The sequence below is a fragment of the Crocuta crocuta genome, unplaced genomic scaffold, assembly GCF_008692635.1.
Source record: "Crocuta crocuta isolate KB4526 unplaced genomic scaffold, BGI_CrCroc_1.0 scaffold551, whole genome shotgun sequence".
NCBI classification, from domain to species: domain Eukaryota; kingdom Metazoa; phylum Chordata; class Mammalia; order Carnivora; family Hyaenidae; genus Crocuta; species Crocuta crocuta.
In genome coordinates, this window is record NW_027530969.1 from 3,454,907 (window position 1) to 3,475,144 (window position 20,238).

Here is a 20,238-nt window from a genome sequence, read left to right on the forward strand (position 1 = left end):
GTTAAAACTTCAACTTAAATAGGATCCTGTGAAAATTGAATATGTTATCTTTTCGGTTAATGTAAGGCTTACCACAAATTATCTTTCAGTTCTTATTAAAATTTATTTTTTCAAAAATGTACCAGTACATTTTCCATCCATGTGAGTTAATTCCATGATAAAAGTGTTACAGAATTTCAGGGCTATTATGAAGCTGTTCATTGTATATAAATGCAGATTAAATCTGTATTTGTATTTACATCAAGATACATATTTATTTTTAATCTTTGAAAGTCCATCTGTATTTTCTGTACATGTAATTTATTTGTCCTAAAAGCCAAGTCTCTAAAATTTTTAAGTTTTGAGATTTGACTCAGCTTCCATTTTTAGTATGTCTGTAATCTGTTCTTTGCATTCTAGGCTTTCCCAAAACAAAAAAGAAAGTTATTCTTATATTTGGCTGTTTTAAATTAAAATACAATACCAGGTGCAATCAAGAACTTTTGGATGTAGTAATGTTCTGTTTAACACCAAACCTGACATGACCAGAGTCTGGTTTTATCCTGCTGGCTGGCTTTAAGAGCCTGTAAAATAGTTTTATGGTTATTGAGAGTTGTAATGTTGGTTGAACTTTCTGACAAATATTTTTATTTTAAAGTTTATTGATTTATTTGAGAGAGACCGAGACAGCACTAGTGGGGGAGGGGCAGAGAGAATCCCAAGCAAGCCCCGCGCTGCCAGCACAGAGCCAGGGCACAGGACTTGAACTCATGAAACCACGAGATCATGACCTGAGCTGAATCCAAGAATCGGCCACTCAAACGACTGAGCGACCCAGGCATCTCACAAATATTTTAATTTTACAATATTTTATTCCTCTGTTAAAAGTCCTGTGCTCTGCCTTCTAACATAGATAGAGAATCACCTGTCCTATTAGGAGCATTTAATAGTGATGGTTATAAATTAACTGCTTTAATGGCAATTTTCTTCCTTAATCAGATGTAAGTTAAAGCTGCAGCAGAAAACAATGTCTCTGTGGTCCTGGGTCAATCGGCCCAGTGAACTGAGTAAATTGACCAATCCTCTCTTTGAAGCCAACAATCTGGTCATCTGGCCTTCCGTTGCTCCACAGAGTCTTCAGCTGTGGGAAGGTAAGCTGTGCATCCTTTGTAAACTTTGTATCAGTAGTCAAGGATCCTCTCTGAACATGCTGTTGTTTGTATTTGAAAATGGCAAGTGGTGGACCTGACCCTCAGACCTGTGTGTTATTGCTATTTTCTCTAATGTGGAGCATGGTTCTCTCTTTCATATCCATGATCTGGTCACACTTTTTTTGTTCAGTCTCCATTCAGACATTAACAGTGATAATTCAATGGCTACTGCTATTTATGTTGGACATTTTCCCCAGATAGGAAGATACATTACTGTTTTTAAATGTGATTACCATTTAAATTTACCAACTTAACCATGTGTAGGTATACAATTCAGTTTTGTCAAGTATATTCATACTGTTGTGAAACAGGTCTACAGAACCTTTCATCTTGCAAATCTGAAACTCTCTACTCATTCAACAACTTCTCATTGTTCTGCTCTCCAGCCCCTCCTAAGTACCATTCCGCTTTCTGCATTGACTTTGATACCTGCAGGTACCCCGTATAAGTGGGATCATACAGTATTTGTCTGTTTGTGATTGATTTCTTTCCCTTAACATCATGTCCTCAGACTCATCCATGCTGTAGCATCTGAGAGGATTTCCTTCCTTTCTCAGGTTGAATAGTTTTCCATTGTATGTGTAGACTACATTTTGCTTGCCCATTCAAACTTTGATGGGTAGCTGGGTTGCTTCCACCTTTTGGCACATAGGTGCACAAATACCTTTTCAAGATCCTGCTTTTGATTCTTTTGGTTATATACCCAGAAGTGGAATTGCTGGGTCATATGAGAATTCTGTGTTTAATTTTTTTGAGGAACCTCTGTACTGTCTTCCATAACAGCTGCACCATTTTACATTCCACCAACAGTGTCTCTACATCCTGGCCACCCCTGCTATATTTTTGGTTTTCCCCCCAATGGTAGTGGCCAGTCTGATGGGTAATGAGGGAAAGCAGATTACTTTTTGTATAAGAGAATTGGTACGTAGCTGGGAAGAGAATGAATTGTAAGCTCCAAGGAGATGGTTTCTGTGTCCTTTATTTTTATTAATATAGTTTTTTAATGTTTTATTTATTTATGAGAGAGAGAGGCAGCGTGAGCAGGGGAGGGTCAGAGAGAGGAAGATAAAGAATCCGAAGCAGGCTCCAGGCTCTGAGCTAGTTGACAGCACAGAGCCTGACACGGGGCTCGAACCCACGAACCATGAAATCATGACCTAAGCCGAAGTTGGACGCTCAACTGACTGAGCCACCCAGGCGCCCCTCTGTGTCCTTTATTAAGCAGCCATTAGGATAGACTCTTCTGTTGAAGGGCTAATTAGCTACTCTTTCTATCTAGTAAGGTTCTATAAAGTACCAAAGCTTGTTCTTAAAACTATAACCAAAATCTACGTACACTATATTAACCATCCATTAAACAAAGACTATAAAATACCATTTCTTTGTAAAAATCTTGAAGGTAGTAAGTACATCTTTATTCATCTTCGTATTAAACAGCCCAAAGCCTACCACACAGGAATGGTAGCTGTTTGGTAATTGAACTGAATTACCATACATATCAGTTACGTATTATACCACGTTTTCATAGGTTATGCCCACAAGGGCAATCCATGCATGGGAAACTGTTTGCCCTTTGTGTGCAAAAGGGCCTCAGATTATTTTGCTCTCTCAGTTTGGGACTGAGTCTATTTCTGTCACACCTCTGAATGTCAGGTCTCACGTCTTATTCCTCTTGGCATATCTGTCATTAGCTGCTTCCTTCCTCCTCAGTTTATGCTTCTAATCTTATCTGTTGAGGTATCCCTAAGTTAGAATTGTGGGGAAAGTTGCCTCAGATAGTCTGCATATTCTCTGAGTCTGAGCTTTGGTGCTTTGGGAAATTTTGGCTGCTCAGAACTTCTCTTTGCTTACTTTCTTGATTGTTTTAGATAGTCACAGGTGCCAGATAAGTGATCTCTTTGTTAAAGATTTCTGGGACAGTTTACCTAGAAGCCACTGTCATGTTTAATGATTGAAGTGAGAGACAAGCTACTTGGGAGAAAAGCCACATTTGGAATTGGATGCCCTGAAGGACAGTTTAACTAGTTTTTACAAAACCTCATTGAAAGTTTGGAAATTAAGAGACTGGAGGAAATCTTTGTTGTTATGTGAATGAATTCCTGCCACTCCATTAAGAATAGAGTTTCCATATGTGTTTAGTGCCTCAGCTTAGAACTGGAAGAAATTCTGTGTTAGGGAAAATCTTCCCACATTAGGTATATGAATTGTATAATGAGACTACTCTTTGACCTTAAAATGTCTCTGTCCTGTTTATATTTACATCATTGTTAATCATTAATTTAAAGTAATTCCTGGGTTGAAGAACAGGATTTTAAATACAGACTCATGTAACAAAAAAAAATCAACAAAGGTCAGTTTTGTCTTTAAGGTATGTTTCTGTTTTCCCTTTCTGATAGAGAATAGCATTTGGACATGTAGGATTTAAGGCCCTGGGAGTTTGGTTTCTAGAAAGTGTTAATGTAGATCTATGCAGAGGAGAAAATGTCTCCTTTTAGTCTATAATGTGAGGATAATTATTAATGGGGGAAAGAAGACTTGCCTGTAGAATTGGAAGACCACCTCTTAAATAAAGAGACCGGGAGGGAGAGCATTATTTTTTCTATTCTTTAATTGAAGTGTAGTTGACATATATTAATTTCAGGTATACAACACAGTGATTCAACATTATATACATTACAAAGTGATAACTACGATAAGTCTAGTTACAACCTGTCATCAGACAAAGTTGTTACACTATTATTAACTATGTTCCCTATGCTATACATTGCAACCCTGTTTTATATATACCTAGAAGTTTGTGCCTTTTAATCCCCTTCTCCCAGCACAAAAACAGACATTCAGATCAGTGGAACAGAATAGAGAACCCAGAAATGGACCCACAAACATGTGGCTAACTAATCTTTGACAAAGCAGGAAAGAATATCCAGTGGAATAAAGCCAGTCTCTTCAGCAAGTGGTGCTGGGAAAACTGGACAGCGACATGCAGAGAAATGAACTTGGACCACTTTCTTACACCATACATAAAAAATAAACCCAGAATGGATGAAAGACCTAAATATAAGACAAGAAGCCATCAAAATCCTCGAGGAAAAAACAGACAAAGACCTCTTTGACCTTGGCCACAGCAACTTCTTAACACATCTCCGGAGGCAAGGGAAACAAAAGCAAAAATGAATTATTGGAACCTCATCAAAATAAAAAGCTTCTCACAACAAAGGAAACAATCAGCAAAACTAAAAGGCAACCAACAGGATGTGAGAAGATATTTGCAAATGACATATCAGATAGTTAGTATCCAAAATCTATAAAGAACTTATCAAATTCAACACCTATAAAACAAATAATCCAGTGAAGAAATGGGCAAAAGACATGAATAGACACTTCTCCAAAGAAGACATCTAGATGGCCACCCAACACATTAAAAAAATGCTCAGCATCACTCATCATCAGGGAAATACAAGTCAAAACCACAATGAGAGACCACCTCACACCTGTCAGAATGGCCAACATTAACAACTCGGGCAACAATGGATGTTGGTGAGGATGCAGAGAAAGAGGATCTCTTTTGCACTGCTGGTGGGAATGCAAACTGGTGCAGCCACTGTGGAAAACAGTATGGAGGTTCCTCAAAAAATTAAAAATAGAACTACCATACAACCTAGCAATTGCACTACTAGGTATTTATCCAAGGGATGCAGGTAGGCTGTTTCGAAGGGGGACATGTACCCCAATGTTTATAGCAGCATTATCAATAATAGCCAAAGTATGGAAAGAGCTCAAATGTCCATTGATGGATGAATGGATAAAGAAGGTGTGGTGTACACAATGGAGTATTACTCAGCAACTCAGCAATCAAAAAGAATGAAATCCTACCATTTGCAACTACGTGGATGGAACTAGAGTATTATGCTAAGCGAAATTAGGCAGAGAAAGACAAATATCATATGACTACACTCATATGAGGACTTTAAGACACAAAATAGATGAACATTAGGGAAGGGAAGCAAAAATAATATAAAAACAGGGAGGGGGACAAAACATAAGAGACTCTTAAATATGGAGAACAAACAGAGCATTGCTGGAGCGGTTGTGGGAGGGGGGATGGGCTAAATAGGTAAGGGGCATTAAGGAATCTACTCCTGAAATCATTGTTGCACTACATGCTAACTCACTTGGATGTAAATTAAAAAAGTAAATTTTAAAAAATCCCCTTCCCCCATTTTGTCCATCACCTACTGTCCACCTCCCACCCCTTTGGCAACCATCAGATTGTTCTCAGTATCTGTGAGTCTGTTTCTGTTTTGTTACAAATGTTTTGTTTCTGTTTTTTTTTTAGATTCCACATATAAGTAAATGCTATGGTTTTTATCATTCTCCACTTGACTTATTTCACCTGGCGTAATACCCCCCAGGTCCATCTATGTTGTTGCAAATAGCAAGAGGTCATCCTTTTTATGGCTGGGTAGTATTCCATTGTGTATATATACCACATCTTCTCTATCTGTTCGCTATCAATGGACACTTAGGTTGCTTCCATATCTTGGCTATTGTAAATAATGCTGCAGTGACCATAAATGGTGCATCTATCTGTTAGAATTTATGTGTGCCTTTTCTTTGGGTAAATAACCAGAGGTAGAAATGCTAGATCATATGGTAGTTCTGTTTTTAGTTTTTGGAGGAACCTCCATACTGTTTTCCTTAATGGCTACACAATTTTGCATTTTTACTTACAGTGCACAAGGGTTCCTTTTTTGTTTGCATCCTTGCCAACAGTTGTTATTTCTTGTCTTTTTGATAATAGCCATGCTGACAAGTGTGAGCTGATCTCTGATTGTGGTTCTGATTTGCATTTCACCCTGATAATTAGTGATGTTGAGCGTTTTCTAATCTGTCTCTTGGCCCATCTGTATGTCTTCTTTGGAGAAATGTCTATTCAAGTTGTCTGCCAGTTTTTTAATTGGATTGCTTTTTTCCGATACTGAATTATGTGATTCCATTATATTTTTTGGATGTTAACCCCTTATCAGTTATATCATTTGCAAATATCTTCTCCCATTCAGTAGTTTGCATTTTGTTGATGTTTCCCTTCATTGTGCAAAAGCTTTTTAGTCTAATATAGTCCTCTTTGTTCATTTTTGCTTTGTTAGCCTTTGCCTGAGGAGACATGCCCAAAAAACCATTGCTGAAACTGATGTCAAATAGCATACTGCCTGTGCTTTCTTCCAGGAGTTTTATGGTTTCTTTTCTTACATTTAAATCTTTAATCTATTTTAAGTTTATTTTTGTATATGTTGTAAGAAAGTGGTCCAGTTGTTTTGAATGTATTGTCCAGTTTTCCCAGCATCATTTATGGAAGAGACTGCCTTTTCCCCATTGTATATTCTTGCCCTCTTTGTTGAAGATTAATTGACCATCTAGTGTGGGTTTATTTCTGGACTCTATTCTGATCTACATAGATCTGTGTATCCATTTTTGCATTGTTAGCATACTGTTCTGATTACCATAGCTTTGTATAGTATAAGTTGAAATCAGGGAGGGTGATACCTCCAGCTTTGTTCTTTTCTCAAGATTGCTTTGGCTATTTGGAGTCTTTTGTGGTTCTATAAAATGTTATGATTGTTTCATTTCTGTGAAAAATGTCTTTTGATAGAGATTATATTGAATCTGTAGATTGCATTGGGTAGGACGGACATTTTAACAATATTCTTCAATCCATGAACATGGTATATCTTATATCTTTTCTATTTATTTGTGTTTTCTTCATTTTATTTCATCAATTTCTTAGAGTCTTCAGAGTACAGGTCTTTTACCTCCTCAATGAAAGGCCTTCCTCCTATCCCTAGGTTGTTTTTTTAAATGCATCTATAAATAGAATTGTTTTCTTAATTTCTGATAGTTCATTCTTAGTATATAAAAATACAGATTTATGTGTATTCACTTTATATCCTTTAACTTTACTGAATTTATTAGTTTTAATAGTTTTTTGGTGGAGTCTTTAGGGTTTTTTGTATATAGTATCATGTCATCTGCAAATAGTGATAGTTTTACTACTTCTTTTCCTACTGGAAGCCTTTTCTTTCTTTTTCTTGTCTGATTTCTCTGGCTAGGATCTCCAGTATTGTGTTGAAGTGGTAAGACTAGGCCTCCTTGTCTGTGATCTAGAGGAAAAGCTTTGCTTTCAGTGTTTCCCTGTTGTATATGATGTTGCCTGTTGATTTGTCATTTATGGCCTCTAGATCTGTTTTGTTGTGAGTTATCATAAGTAGATGTTGAATTTAATAAAATGCTTTGTCTGCATCTGTTGAGATGATCATTATTTTTATTCTTTTTGTTAATGTGCCACATTGTGTTGATTGATTTGTGGATATTGTACTATCCTAGTGTCCCTGGAATAAATCCCACTTGATTGTGGCATAGGATGCTTTTAGTGTATTGTTGAACTCAGTTTGCAAAAATTTCATTCAGGATTTTTGCATCTATGTTCACCAGGGTTATTGATCTATAATTTTCTTTTTTTGTATTGTGTTTGTTTGAATTTGGAATCAAGGGTAATGCTGTCCTCATAGAATGAGTTTGGAAGCATTCCTTCCTCTTCAATTTTTTAGAATGGTTTGAGAAAAAGAAGTATTAACACTTCTTTAAATGTTTGGTAGAATTCACCCACCTGTTAAGCCATCTGATCCTGAGCTTTTATTTGTTATGAAGTTTAGGTTTTTAAATAACAGTGTGTATAATTCTGCTGTTAGTATAACTGTCATTTTTCCAGTGAAAGTGATTTTAGACATGGATGAGGTCCTACAGGTCTGAGTAAAGTTCTATAATTTAACAAAAAATTTTATGTTGTAAAACTGGGAAATTTATGGCATTGTAAATTATCAGGTTTTTTCCCTAAATATATCAGAAAATAATATTGTAATACACTTTATAATTTTATGGGTGGGGTGGTTGAAGAATGAATGATTATGTACATAGAAATAGTGACATTTTAAATAGCGTGTTTAATTACACTCTCTCAGTACTTTAATATTCCTGCTTATTTCAAAGTATAATAAAACAGATGTGAACTGTAAAAAAAAAAAAAAAAAGAAGAAGAAGAAAAGAAGGAAAGAGAAAAGAATGTATAATGGATGGAATAATGTCAGTGTTAACTCACTGTATGTATCTTTTTCCCTTCTGTGTTCCTTTCCTGAATTCAACAGGTATTTTCCTACGTTGGAACAGATCCTCCAAGTATTTGGATGAAGCATATGAAGAAATGGTTAACATCATTGAATATAACAAGGAATTACAAGCAAAAGTAAATATCCTTAGGAGGCAGTTGGCAGAACTGGAAACTGAGGATGAGATGCAGGAGAGTCCATGAAAGATCTCCCCACAGCCAACGAAACGACCTTCCTGGACCTGTATCCACCTCTCTTTCCTTTGGCCCTTCAGTTCACTTTTACACAGTAGCCTTGAACTTAAGGCTTTAGATGTGAGAACCCTCTAATGTAGTGGATTTCTCAATACTTTATGAATGAAACATACTGTAATTACTCATGTTTCACGTGGCCTGTTAGGCTTCTTTACTTTGGGAGCAGAAAGGAGGTGCTAGTCATTTATTTTATGTGAAACAGGTGACCTATTTAATGCCATTTGTGTTATATGCCATTTAATCATAAAATTCTTCCTGTGTCTACTTTCCAGACAGTGCTCCAGACCAGTCAAGGATATGATTAATCTCTTTAGGGAATATTTGTTCATTTTTTAAAAGATTAGACTTTTAAACACTCCAAATGTAGAAATATTTTTCAAAACTGAAATGGTTGAAAAACCACAAATTTTGTGATTAACATGCCGTTTCCAGTACCTTTGCCCTTCTCTTGAAAATAGCTTTGGATTAAGAAAGCTGAATTCATTCTCATTCTGGTTTACCAAGAAAGGAAAATCTGAATATTTATTCAAGGTAAATTATTTTTACAAGGAGTGTAGGTTTAATCCTGTGATATTTACATTAAGAAGTAAATTTTAACAGTAGACCTTAAAGTATGTGCAATATAGAAACAAGGTAGGAATTTGTTACTGATATGGTATAGTTACTGTTGAATTGGTTTTTCAGGTTTTTGAGCATACATAATAAAGTGCATATCAAATGCTGGATATCATATTAAACTGTCGTTTAGGGTAGATGTTAATTTGTTATAATTAAGCTACAAATATGGTTTCCTTAAACCAGAGATGCACTGCCCTTGTCTGAAGTTCTTATTGCACTGGTTTATGTATGTATGTGTGTTCAGTTTATTGTGTTTTATTTTTAAGTGTTCTGAGAGTTCACTAATACTAAGCTTAAAACTTTCATGTTGGCTTGAGCCTTTTGAACATTTATCTGGACTCTGCTGATTTGTCCATTATTGTTGGGCAAATCTAATTGAAATGGCGGTGAGTTTATGAACATGACAAAGCTATGTTTTAAACTTCAGAAACAGATTGAAATGTTTTAATGTTATGACTGTATTTATGCTATGCTAGTTTATGCCTGCTACTCTAAAAGTCTGTGGGTTCAGTGCTTTCTATACACATTCTGTTTTGTGACACTGTTCATTTTAACAAATATTATGAATTTTAGTTTTCCATTAAAAGGATAGCTGAAGAATAATGTTTAATACTATTTTCACCCCATCTGTATATAACCATTTCAGTGTAAAGCACACCAAAACTGAACCCTGCTTTAGAGCTGTGTATTGAGCTAAAAAGATAATTTTAAAAAATTGACTCTAGCATCAACTATGACCACATTCAGAAGCCTTAGAAAGTAGCAAATACTTTTTATCTCCAGTTGCCCAAGCTTCCTTTTTTTTTTTTTTTCCCCTTTAGACTAGTAGCAAAAGGCTTGGAAAACAATGGGTATCAGAACTCTCTTTTAGTATATTTGGCTGTCTTCTCCTCCAAGCCCAGATTTATTCTCTACTTATTTTCTTGGCTATAGTGATGAGTCTCCAGGCGTGGAAGCCCTCACAGAAAGGCTAAGGCAAGGAGCAAAGGAAATCGTGCTGTTAGTATCTCTGTATTGTACCAAATGTTTATATTAATATTTTAAAAAAGGAAACATCCTAGCTTTTTTATCACCCCTCAAAATTGCTCTCTGCATTTGTTCATGCAGCTGACCTTTTTGTTTTCTCCTATTTTGGTGTCAAGAGTAGATATGAAGGAGCCTTTTTCTTCTCAGCTAACAGACCCATAAGGAAAAACATTTAGAGAATTTTCTTTTTTAAGTGATTCTTTAGAAGTGACTGCCACTGTTGATATTGATTGGCCATAGGGCTTCTGTGGGTGGGAGTTTTTATTAGGCTTGGTCATGGAGAAATTGTATGCCATCAATTTATACCTGTCTTCCTGGTGAATGTTTTATGTGTGAGCCAGAGTCCAATAATAGCATAGTGTTTCTATTTCTTTTTGTTTTTCTTACTAAAACAGCAATCTTAAGCTGTTTGGACAAGTTTGCATTTTAGTTAATTTATAATGAAGGGTTGTAAACCTCAGTTCCATTTATAGGTCATAAAAACAAACTTTGGTATCCATTTTCAAAGTGAACATCTAATAATGCAAATGTTAGGGTTTTCCGAAACTCAAGAACCGTGTCAAAAGTACATTATCAATGTAATTTAAAGAGAGGTTTTAGGGGCGCCTGGGTGGCTTAGTCGGTTAAGCGTCCGACTTTCGCTTAGGTCATGATCTCGCGGTTCGTGGGTTCGAGCCCCGCGTCGGGCTCTGTGCTGACTGCCAGCTCAGAACCTGGAGCCTGTTTCGGTCTGTGACTCCCTCTCTCTCTTACCCTCCCCTGCTCACGCTGTCTCTCTCTCTCTCTCCTAAAAATAAATAAAACATTTAAAAAAATAAATAAAATAAAGAGAGGTTTTAGTAATACTATGAAGTTACTCATCCCTTGGATGAGAAGAATATATATGGTGAATATACTCATGTCAAAATACTTGTTAAACATTAAGTTTAACAAGTTTTGGAGTTTGGAGAATCATCTGTGATAAACGTGCTTTAAAAACTTTAATGAAGGGGTGCCTGTGTGTCTCAGTAGATTAAGTGTCCCACTTTGGCTCAGGTCATGACCTCATGATTCACCAATTTGAGCCCTGCGTCAGGCTCTGTGCTGACAGCTCAGAGCCTGGAGCCTGCTTCAGATTCTGTCTCCCTCTCTCTCTGCCCCTCCCCTGCTTGCACTCGCACTCTCTCTCTCTCTCTCTCTCTCCTTCTCTCTCTGTCCCTCTCTCTCTGTCAGATAAAAACATTAAAAAAAAAAAAAATCTTTAATAAAGAGAGTGGTGGCAGAATTAAAAAACAAATTGCCCCACAGGAGCCAGTAATAATCAAGTGAGATATAATCAAGTTTATGTATACTAAGCATCTTATGCATTCATTTATAGTAAAGCCTGGCTTATGTTTTTGGGATGCGAATGAAGGTCCTACAAAGAATATTTTAAAAATACAAAAGATTGCTACAGTCATCTATCAGCAATACAAGGATCCTCAGATTTTAAATTAACAATTTTTGTAGAAATCAGAAGAACATAGTGGGTTGATTATATTAAGATTTTGAAACTTTTTGGGTGGTAAGACTTTCAGTAATTAATCAGAATTTTTAATTCTGGTTTTATTAAGTGGGAACAAAAACAAATTATAAAATTAAGCAGGATTAAAACAACCTATAAATAGATTTTACTTCTAAGAAAAATTAGGCCTTTAAGCAAGATTTCAAAGTGATTTTTGAAGACAGACTAGGATCATTTCAGATCGTATATGGGTTTATTAAAAGCTTTTCTTTGAACTGTGAATCATGATTTACAGAGGTAATATGTCATTGCTTTTGTTTTAAAGGATGAAATTTAGTGATATTTTAGTCTTTGATTCACTCAGTATTTATGTTAAATAAAAAAATCAAGGGGCGCCTGGGTGGCTCAGTCAGTTAAGCAGCCGACTTTGGCTCAGGTCATGATCTCATGGCTCGTGAGTTCGAGCCCCGCGTTGGGCTCTGTGGTCAGCACAGAGCCTGGAGCCTGCTTCAGATCCTGTGTCTCCCTCTCTCTCTCTGCCCCTCCCCTGCTCATGCTCTGTCTGTCTCTCAAAAATAAATAAATGTTTAAAAAAAATCAATACCATGGAAAAGATCTGACCAGTAGTTGTCTCTTGACGTGAAAAATAGAAGGAACATTTTGCTGTATTTTAAAAAATCTGTAACAAAAGATGTAACTCTTGGGGCACCTGGGTGGCTCAGTCCGACTTCAGCTCAGGTCATGATCTCACAGTTCATGAGTTTGAGCCCCGCGTCTGACTCTGTGCTGACAGTTCGGAACCTGGAGCCTCCTTCACATTCTGTGTCTCCACTCTCTCTGCCCCTTCCCTGCTCATGCTCTGTCTCTTTCTCAAAAATAATAAAGATTAAAAAAAAAAAAAAAAAGATGTAACTCTTGTAGTTAATCTGGTTTGGGGATTAGCTATTTTAATTGTCAGTCTTAACCAGGTTTTCAAATTACTTATTACCAGGTCCCAATCTGAGGCAGAATTTTGGTATTTACCCATATCCAGATTTAATATGTGAAAACTAAGAGGGTATTGTGAGCACCCCTCTCAGAAAGTTATTTCCTGGACAAAAAAAAATTGGGCAGATTTTAGAATAGTTGATCCCCTGTTCTGGCAGCTTTGTAATTTACCAGAGGATGAACTCATTCAGTACATCTGATACAGGTTTATGCTATACCTCAAGACAATATAGATTATTTATTATTCTTTAATGTGGGTTAGATCTTTTCCCCTCTCCAGAGCTGATGTGCTAACTTATTACCAGATAGTATTTTTATGTAATTCACCATCTTAAAAAACATTTAAAGGCTGATTTCTCCATTAATATTTATTCTCAGATGACACAAAATGCTAATTTTCTTACAGGATCAGTTTTCTGATTTTTTTTTCTTGAATAAAATTACCATTACTCAGTCTTTATAATCTAGTGCCCACAGCATCTTCTTCTTTGAAACCAATGGCTGGGAGAAGCGACCCTATGAAACTCTAGGACAAAGTTTTAGAAAGTTTGAACTTCTTAACTAAATTCCCCTTTAAGAAAGTCCCAGTTTTGAACTACATTGTAGAACTAGTTTGTGCTTAATTTAGTGAAAGATAGTGGGGCTCACTGTAGACACTACATTGTCCTGAAAAATAATTCCCGGAGCTTACCGACTTTTAGAACCGTTTTATTTAACCATGTATGAGTATACAGACTAACTGTGTTGGTAATTTGTAATAAAAACAAGTTGTGTAACACTGCCTTTGTCTTTCTGCACAAGACATTTACCATTTGTTTCACTTTTAAAATGCACATATCTTTGGAGACGTGAATTATTCTACACAAATACACCCTGAGTTCTGTTGGTTAGAATCCTATAGAACTATCACCATCTATACTAAAAATGTTGTACTTGCACAATTTAGTTACATAAAAGAGAATATGTATTTCACCAGTAGCCGGGTATTTGGATTATATTCTTGATATATTTGAATGTGACTCTTGGATTTAAGTGCACTATTACTCATGTCTTACACAACAAAATTGCACTGTATGGCAAATATGTCTATAATGTATGCTTTGCTAAAACCTCCAAGTGCTGTAATGTACAGGTTTCTATTATGTGAACCATGTCTATATATAGTCTTGGGGGAAAATTCTAAACTTTTTAAAGTCTCTGTAACATTTTAATATTATTTGTAATGTCCCCTGTGTAATAAGTTCACGTATGTCCTAAAACTGGAATCATTCATCATGAGTTGGCCGCTTTGTCAAGCTTGGTTTACTTAATCATGAAACAGTCTTGTTGAACATGGTACATTTATCTTAGTATGTAAGATTTGTGTGGTGTGCTCTGCCTCAGAGGACTATTGCACAGATGCTAGTTTAAATATCTTGAGACAATGGTAATAAAATTTGAATCTACTCAAATGCTGGTAAATCAATCTATAGGCTGACTAAGTTTTTTCCAAATATTTGTGAAGGTTTTGGCAGTGTCTCAATTAAAACTGCTATGCCTAGGCCTTACATTTTGAAAAAATTCAGATCCACGAAAGTAGTTGCAAAACAGTACAGTGATCTCCCAAATATTGTTCACCTAGATTGAATAATTAACATTTTTCTTATTTAACTTGGCACTTCATATTGTGTGAGTGTGTGTGTTCTTACTATTATTTTGCTGAAACATTTCACGGTAAGCTACAGACATCATGACCTTTCTACATAAATATTTCAGAGGTATCTGTCAAAATTTAGGAGTGTATATTATATATTCTGTTTACCCAGTTTGTATTGATATGAATAAATCAGTGAAGAAAAAGGAAAAGCTCTCTGTTAGAATGGATTGCCAACTATGAGACGGGGGAAGAATGACAAAATTAAAAAGTCACTTTGGTATTCATCACAGTAATAATTGATTTAGGTAGTCATCATCTGTGGGTGCTAAAACTGGCAGGTGAATTTGTGAGGAAAAGCATATAGTCTCAAAGTGCCTTTCCATAAAATACTTACTAGTTAGAAAGGGGGGAACTAGTGTGTGGAGAACCTGAAATCCCTGTGGACTCTTTGCTGGGAATGTCAAATGCTACGGCCACTATGGAAAACAGTATTAGCAGTTCCTCAAAAAATTAAAAATAGAATTACCATATACAGCAGTCCCACTTCTGGGTATATACCCAAAAGAATCTAAAATAAGAGATATTTGGACACCCATATTCATTGTAATGATATTCACAATAGCCAAGTAACCCAAATATCTACTATCTGTGGATAAACAGATAAAGAAAATATATACATATAATGGAATATTATTCAGTGTTTAAAAAGGAGTTTCTGTCACATGCTACATCATGGATGGGACTTGTTTTTAGTACATTTCATTTACAAATAAGCCTGTCATAAAAAATCAAATGTAAGATTTCAGTTACATAAGGTATCTAAAGCAGTCAGATTTGTAGAAACAGAAAAGAGAATGGTGGTTGCCATAGGCTGGATGGAAGGGGGAATAAGGAGTTGCTGTTCAATGGTATAGAGTTTCAGTTTTGTGAAATGAAAAAATTCAGTATTGTTAAGTATATTCACGTAGAAATTCACAATGTGGATATACTTAATACTAAACTATACACATAAATGGTTAAGATGGTAAAATTTATGTTATTTTAAAATTTTATAATGAAATAAATGAAATGCCCCCTCTCCAGCACAGTGGCAGTCTTGAAACAGTGCCAGCCTGTGTTAACCACTGTGGGCCCTGGTGTCTGGTTGTGAAGAGAGCAGAGCAGACTTTAGTCAAAAATATGCCTGAGTCTCCTGTAACCTGTCCAGAGGATACCTGGAGTGCTAACAGAATGTGTTCATCTCTCTTTTACCTCTCAGAACTCAGGCTGAAAGGCGGTGAGGCTTTGACCCAAAATACTATAAGGAGAATTAACAACCTGCAAACACCTGGGGCAAAATACAGTCAAGATATGTAACAGTCAAGATACTTAAGGCCTGGGAGGAAAAGCTGGGGAAGATTCTTTGGGAAATGAAGACATTCAAAAGAACTTGTATACATACGTAAATGAAGCTGCATGTTGAGAAAAGTGTTAAGATCCTAAGTTTTCACTTAGAAGTGATCCCTAGGCTCAGTGCAAGACTAATGTAGGAGGAGGGCCACAACACAGAACTGATACGCAAAAATTGGAAGAGGAATTTTTTGTTTTTCAGTTTTGAATTTTTTTTTTTTTTAAGCTCCTGGCATTCCAAGAAATCTCTGCCAAAACATTAAGCTAACAGGAGCTCAAGGAACAGAGACCTCAGTGACCACATATGACAAGGAATACAGTTCTTGCAAAAATAGTTTGGAAAAGTAATGAAACAAATGGGCTGTTACAACCTTAAGTAATAATAAAGCAGAAAGCCCCCAGCAAACCCTGGGGAAGGGTAAGAATCTAATTTCCAGTGATCACATTATAATGTCTAATTTTTAACAACAACAGCAAAAAATCGCAAGACATGCAAAAAAAAAACACGGGAAAGTATGAATCATTCAAAATAACAACTTTTACAAAATTTAACAAAATAGTCTCCCTGAAAAAATTCTAGACATTGGAGTAACTAGAAAAAGTTGTTAAAACAACGGTCCTAAGTAGGCTTAAGGACCTAAAGGAAAACATGGACAAAGAACTGAAGAAAATCTGGAAAATGTATGAACATACTGCAAATATCAATAAAAAGAAATTATAAAAAGGAACTAAACAAATTCTTGAGCTGAAAGTACAAGTGAAATGAAACATTCACTAGCAGGATTCAACAAATTATTTGTTCATGCAAAAGAAAGCATCAGCTAACTTGAAGACTGGTGAATTAAAATGATTAAGGAGCAGGAAGAAAAAGAATGAAGACAGTGGACAGTCCTAAGAGACTGATGGGACACCATCAAATGGACCAATATATGGGAATCAGAAAAAGAGAAAAGGTAGCAGAAAGATTATTTGAAGAATTAAGGGATTAAAAACTTTCAAATTTGAAAAAAAGACATGAATTTAAAAATCCAAGAACCCCAATGACTTCCAAGTGACATAAACTCAAAGAGACCCACAGTGAAACATAATCAAACTACTAAAAGTCACAGAGGAAATCTTGAAAGCAGTAAGAGAATCAACACGTACAAGGGATCTTTGATAATATTATCAATTTGATCTTTCATTAGAATCCACAGAGGTCAGACAATAGATGATATATTTAAAATACTAAAAGAAAAAAATATTCTCAACTGAGAATTCTATATACAGAAAAGTGTCCTTCAAAAATAAGGGAGAAATTAAGATATTCCCAGAAACAAAAGCTTGTTACCACTGGACCTAGTCTACAAAAACTACCAACGGAAGTCATTCAAGTGAGGTGAAACAGCAATCGATAATGAAACCCATAAGAAGAAATAAATATCTTCAGCACAAGTAAAATATGGACAAATATAAAAACCAATCTTATTGTAATTTTGGTTTCTATTTCCACTTTAATTTTTTACAGGATTTGAAAGACAAAGACATAAAAAATAATTATAAATCTATGTTATTCAGCACACAATGTATAATGATGTAATTTGTGACATCAGTAATAAAGAGTGGAAGACAATTACATAAGAGCAGTGTTTTTGTAAGCTCTTACAGTTAAGTTGATATCAATTCAATTTAGAGGGTTATAACTTTAGGTGCTATATATGAGGCTCATAGTAACCACAAAGACAGTATCTTTAGAGGAGGAAATGAGAAGAAAATCTAAAGTCACTACAAATAATAAACACAAAAGATAGCAGTGATAAAGGAAATGAGGGACAAAGAAGCTATAAAACATACAGAAAACAAATAGCAAAATGGCAGAAGTAAATTCTTTTTTATCAATTATTTTAAATGTAAATAGACTAAAATTACAATAAAAAGAAGGTAATAGAAGAATAAAGTTGAAAACCACCATGATCCTCTGGGTATGCAAGTTTGGCTCAGCGTTCAAAAATTAATTAGTGTGTTTCATCACATCACAGGAAAAATAAAAATCACATGATCCTGTTAATAGATTCAGAAAATGTATTTGACCAAATACAACTTTTTGACCAAAAGCAACTCCAATTCATTATAAAAAGCCAAAGCAAACTTAGAATATCAACTTGATAACATCCACAAAAAGCCTACAGTAAACATACTTATTGGTAAACACACACACACACAAAAACAAAACAAAATAAAACAAAAACCCTGGTAACTTTCCCACTAAGATCAGAAACAAAGCAAGAGTGTCCCATCATCTCACCACTACTTTTCAACATTATATTGGAAGTCCTAGTTAATTCAATAAGACAGGAAATGAAATTAAAGGTATACATATAGAAAAGGAAGATATAAAACTGTCTTTGCAGCTGACATAATAATCTATGTAGAAATCTATGTAGAAAATCAGGAAGAATTGACCCCAAAAACTGGAATAAGTCATTATAGCAACACTGAAGGATACAAGATTAATATACAAAAGCCAATCATTTTCCTATATACCATCAATGAACAAGTGGAATATGAGAATGAGAAGACAAACCACAGAAAGGGAGGAATTATTTACAAAAGACATATCTGATAATGGACTGTTATTCAAGAAGTATGTTTTAAAACTTTTAAAACTCAAAGATAAGAAAATGAACAGCCCAGTTAAATGTGAACAAAAGATCTGTACATATATCACACCAAAGAAGACAGATGCCAAGAAAACATATGGAAGGATGCTCAAAATCATGTCAATAGGGATTTGCAAATTAAAACAAGATACCACCACACATGCACAGTGAATATCTCAAACAACACCAGATGCTGGTGAAGACCAAGACTTTCATTGTTAGCTGATAGGAATGCAAAATGGTACAGCCACTTTGGAAAATAGTTTTGGAGTTTCTTACAAAACTAAACATACTCTTACCAAACAATCCAGGAGTTGTTCTTGTATTTACCCAAATGAGTTGAAAACTTATGTCCACACAAAAACCTGCACATGGATATTTACTGCTGTTTTCTTCATAATTGAGAAAGCTTAGAAGCAACTAAGATTACTTCAGTAGGTGAATGTTGAAACTGTAGTATGTCCAGATAATGAAGTATTTTTCAGTACTAAGAAAGCAATGGGATATTACTTGGAGTTATTAAAAGACATGGAGGAAACTTTAAATGTGTATTACTATGTAAAAGAAACCAATGTGAAAAGGCTACATACTATATGATTCAGCTAATGACATTCTGGAAAAGGCAAAACTATGGACACTATATGATGGTTAATGTTATCTGTTAATGGGGCCATATGGTGCCATGATTAAATATTATTTCTGGGTGTCTGAGAGGATGTTTCCAGATGAGAATAGCATTTGAAATCAGTTGACATAGTGGACTCTGCTACCCAATGTGAGTTGGTATCATCCATTCCACTGAGGGCCTGGATAGAACAAAATGCAGAGGAAGGGAGAATTTTTCCATGCAGCAATTATTGCTCTGGAGTTCTTACGAGGAATGTCTGTATCCCTCATTTCTTCTACATTTGTTAGTTGGAATTCTTCTATTAAAAAGAGTTGTCCCTTCTACCTCATTTATTTATTGTTTATATCAATATAGACTAGAGCATATTTATATTGTTTTTTATTATTTAGGTTTGTGATCTGAGAACCAAAATCTCAACAACCCTGAAAATGGAGGGAAAGTCTGAATATTATCAGAATCTAAGTTACGGTAACAGAAACCTACTCGGATGACTTAATCCAAAGGACAGGAGGAAGACCTACTTGGCAAAGCTGTAGAATTAGCCTGGAAAGGCGTCTTGGAGTCTGGAAGCCCCCAGGCAGTGGCCCCCAGGCAGGACCGACCTGGTTGCTGGGGACCGGTTCTGCTGTTTTCAGCCTCTCCACCACCCCGACCTAAATTCACATCCACTGGAAGTTGCTCTCCCGTGGCTGGAAAAAGATGGGGGCTGATGATATTAATACCAGACTGTTCCCATGAGAAAAAGAGGAAACTGATGGTAGTTAGCCAGGAACTGAAGAGCCAAAAATTAAGTCCTCCATTAAGAGCAACCTCTGACCTTGCTACACTGGGTGAGCCCCTGCTCGAGCTTGTAATAAAGACCCTTTTGTATTTGCATCGGTGCCGTGCCGCTCCTTGGAGGTCTCTGGGACTTGCGATTCGGGCACAACAGAACCACCCAGCTTTCAGTCCCTCGTAAATCAACCCTCCTGCAAGCCCAGGTCCTCCAGAAACAAAAGCTTAAGCCACGCCTCTCCCTCCCCCACCCCATCCTGGATCCATCAGCAGCAAGGTCAGTGGGTTGCTCCACTCATCAGCATCCCCACCTCCAGCCCCACACAAAGCAAGTTCAGGATCCCTGACACAGTCACAGGGTTTAAGGAAAACAAAACAAAAAAACCAACCAAACAAAAAACCCCAAACCAGCCAAAAGAAAAAAAAAAACCCTCGTGATATGATGTGGTGTATT

At 35.9% G+C, this 20,238-nt stretch overlaps 1 protein-coding gene across 1 annotated transcript in view; it reads left to right on the top strand.

Annotated features, from left to right (window-relative positions):
- MTMR9 (myotubularin related protein 9) overlaps nt 1-14,183 on the top strand; it is a 61,062-nt gene extending 46,879 nt beyond the window's left edge. The window contains exons 9-10 of the mRNA XM_077769709.1: nt 979-1,130; nt 8,390-14,183. Coding sequence (XP_077625835.1) covers nt 979-1,130; nt 8,390-8,553 — 316 coding nt within the window. The 3' untranslated portion in view covers nt 8,554-14,183. The remainder of the gene's footprint in view (nt 1-978; nt 1,131-8,389) is intronic.
- The last annotated feature ends 6,055 nt before the right edge of the window (nt 14,184-20,238 follow it).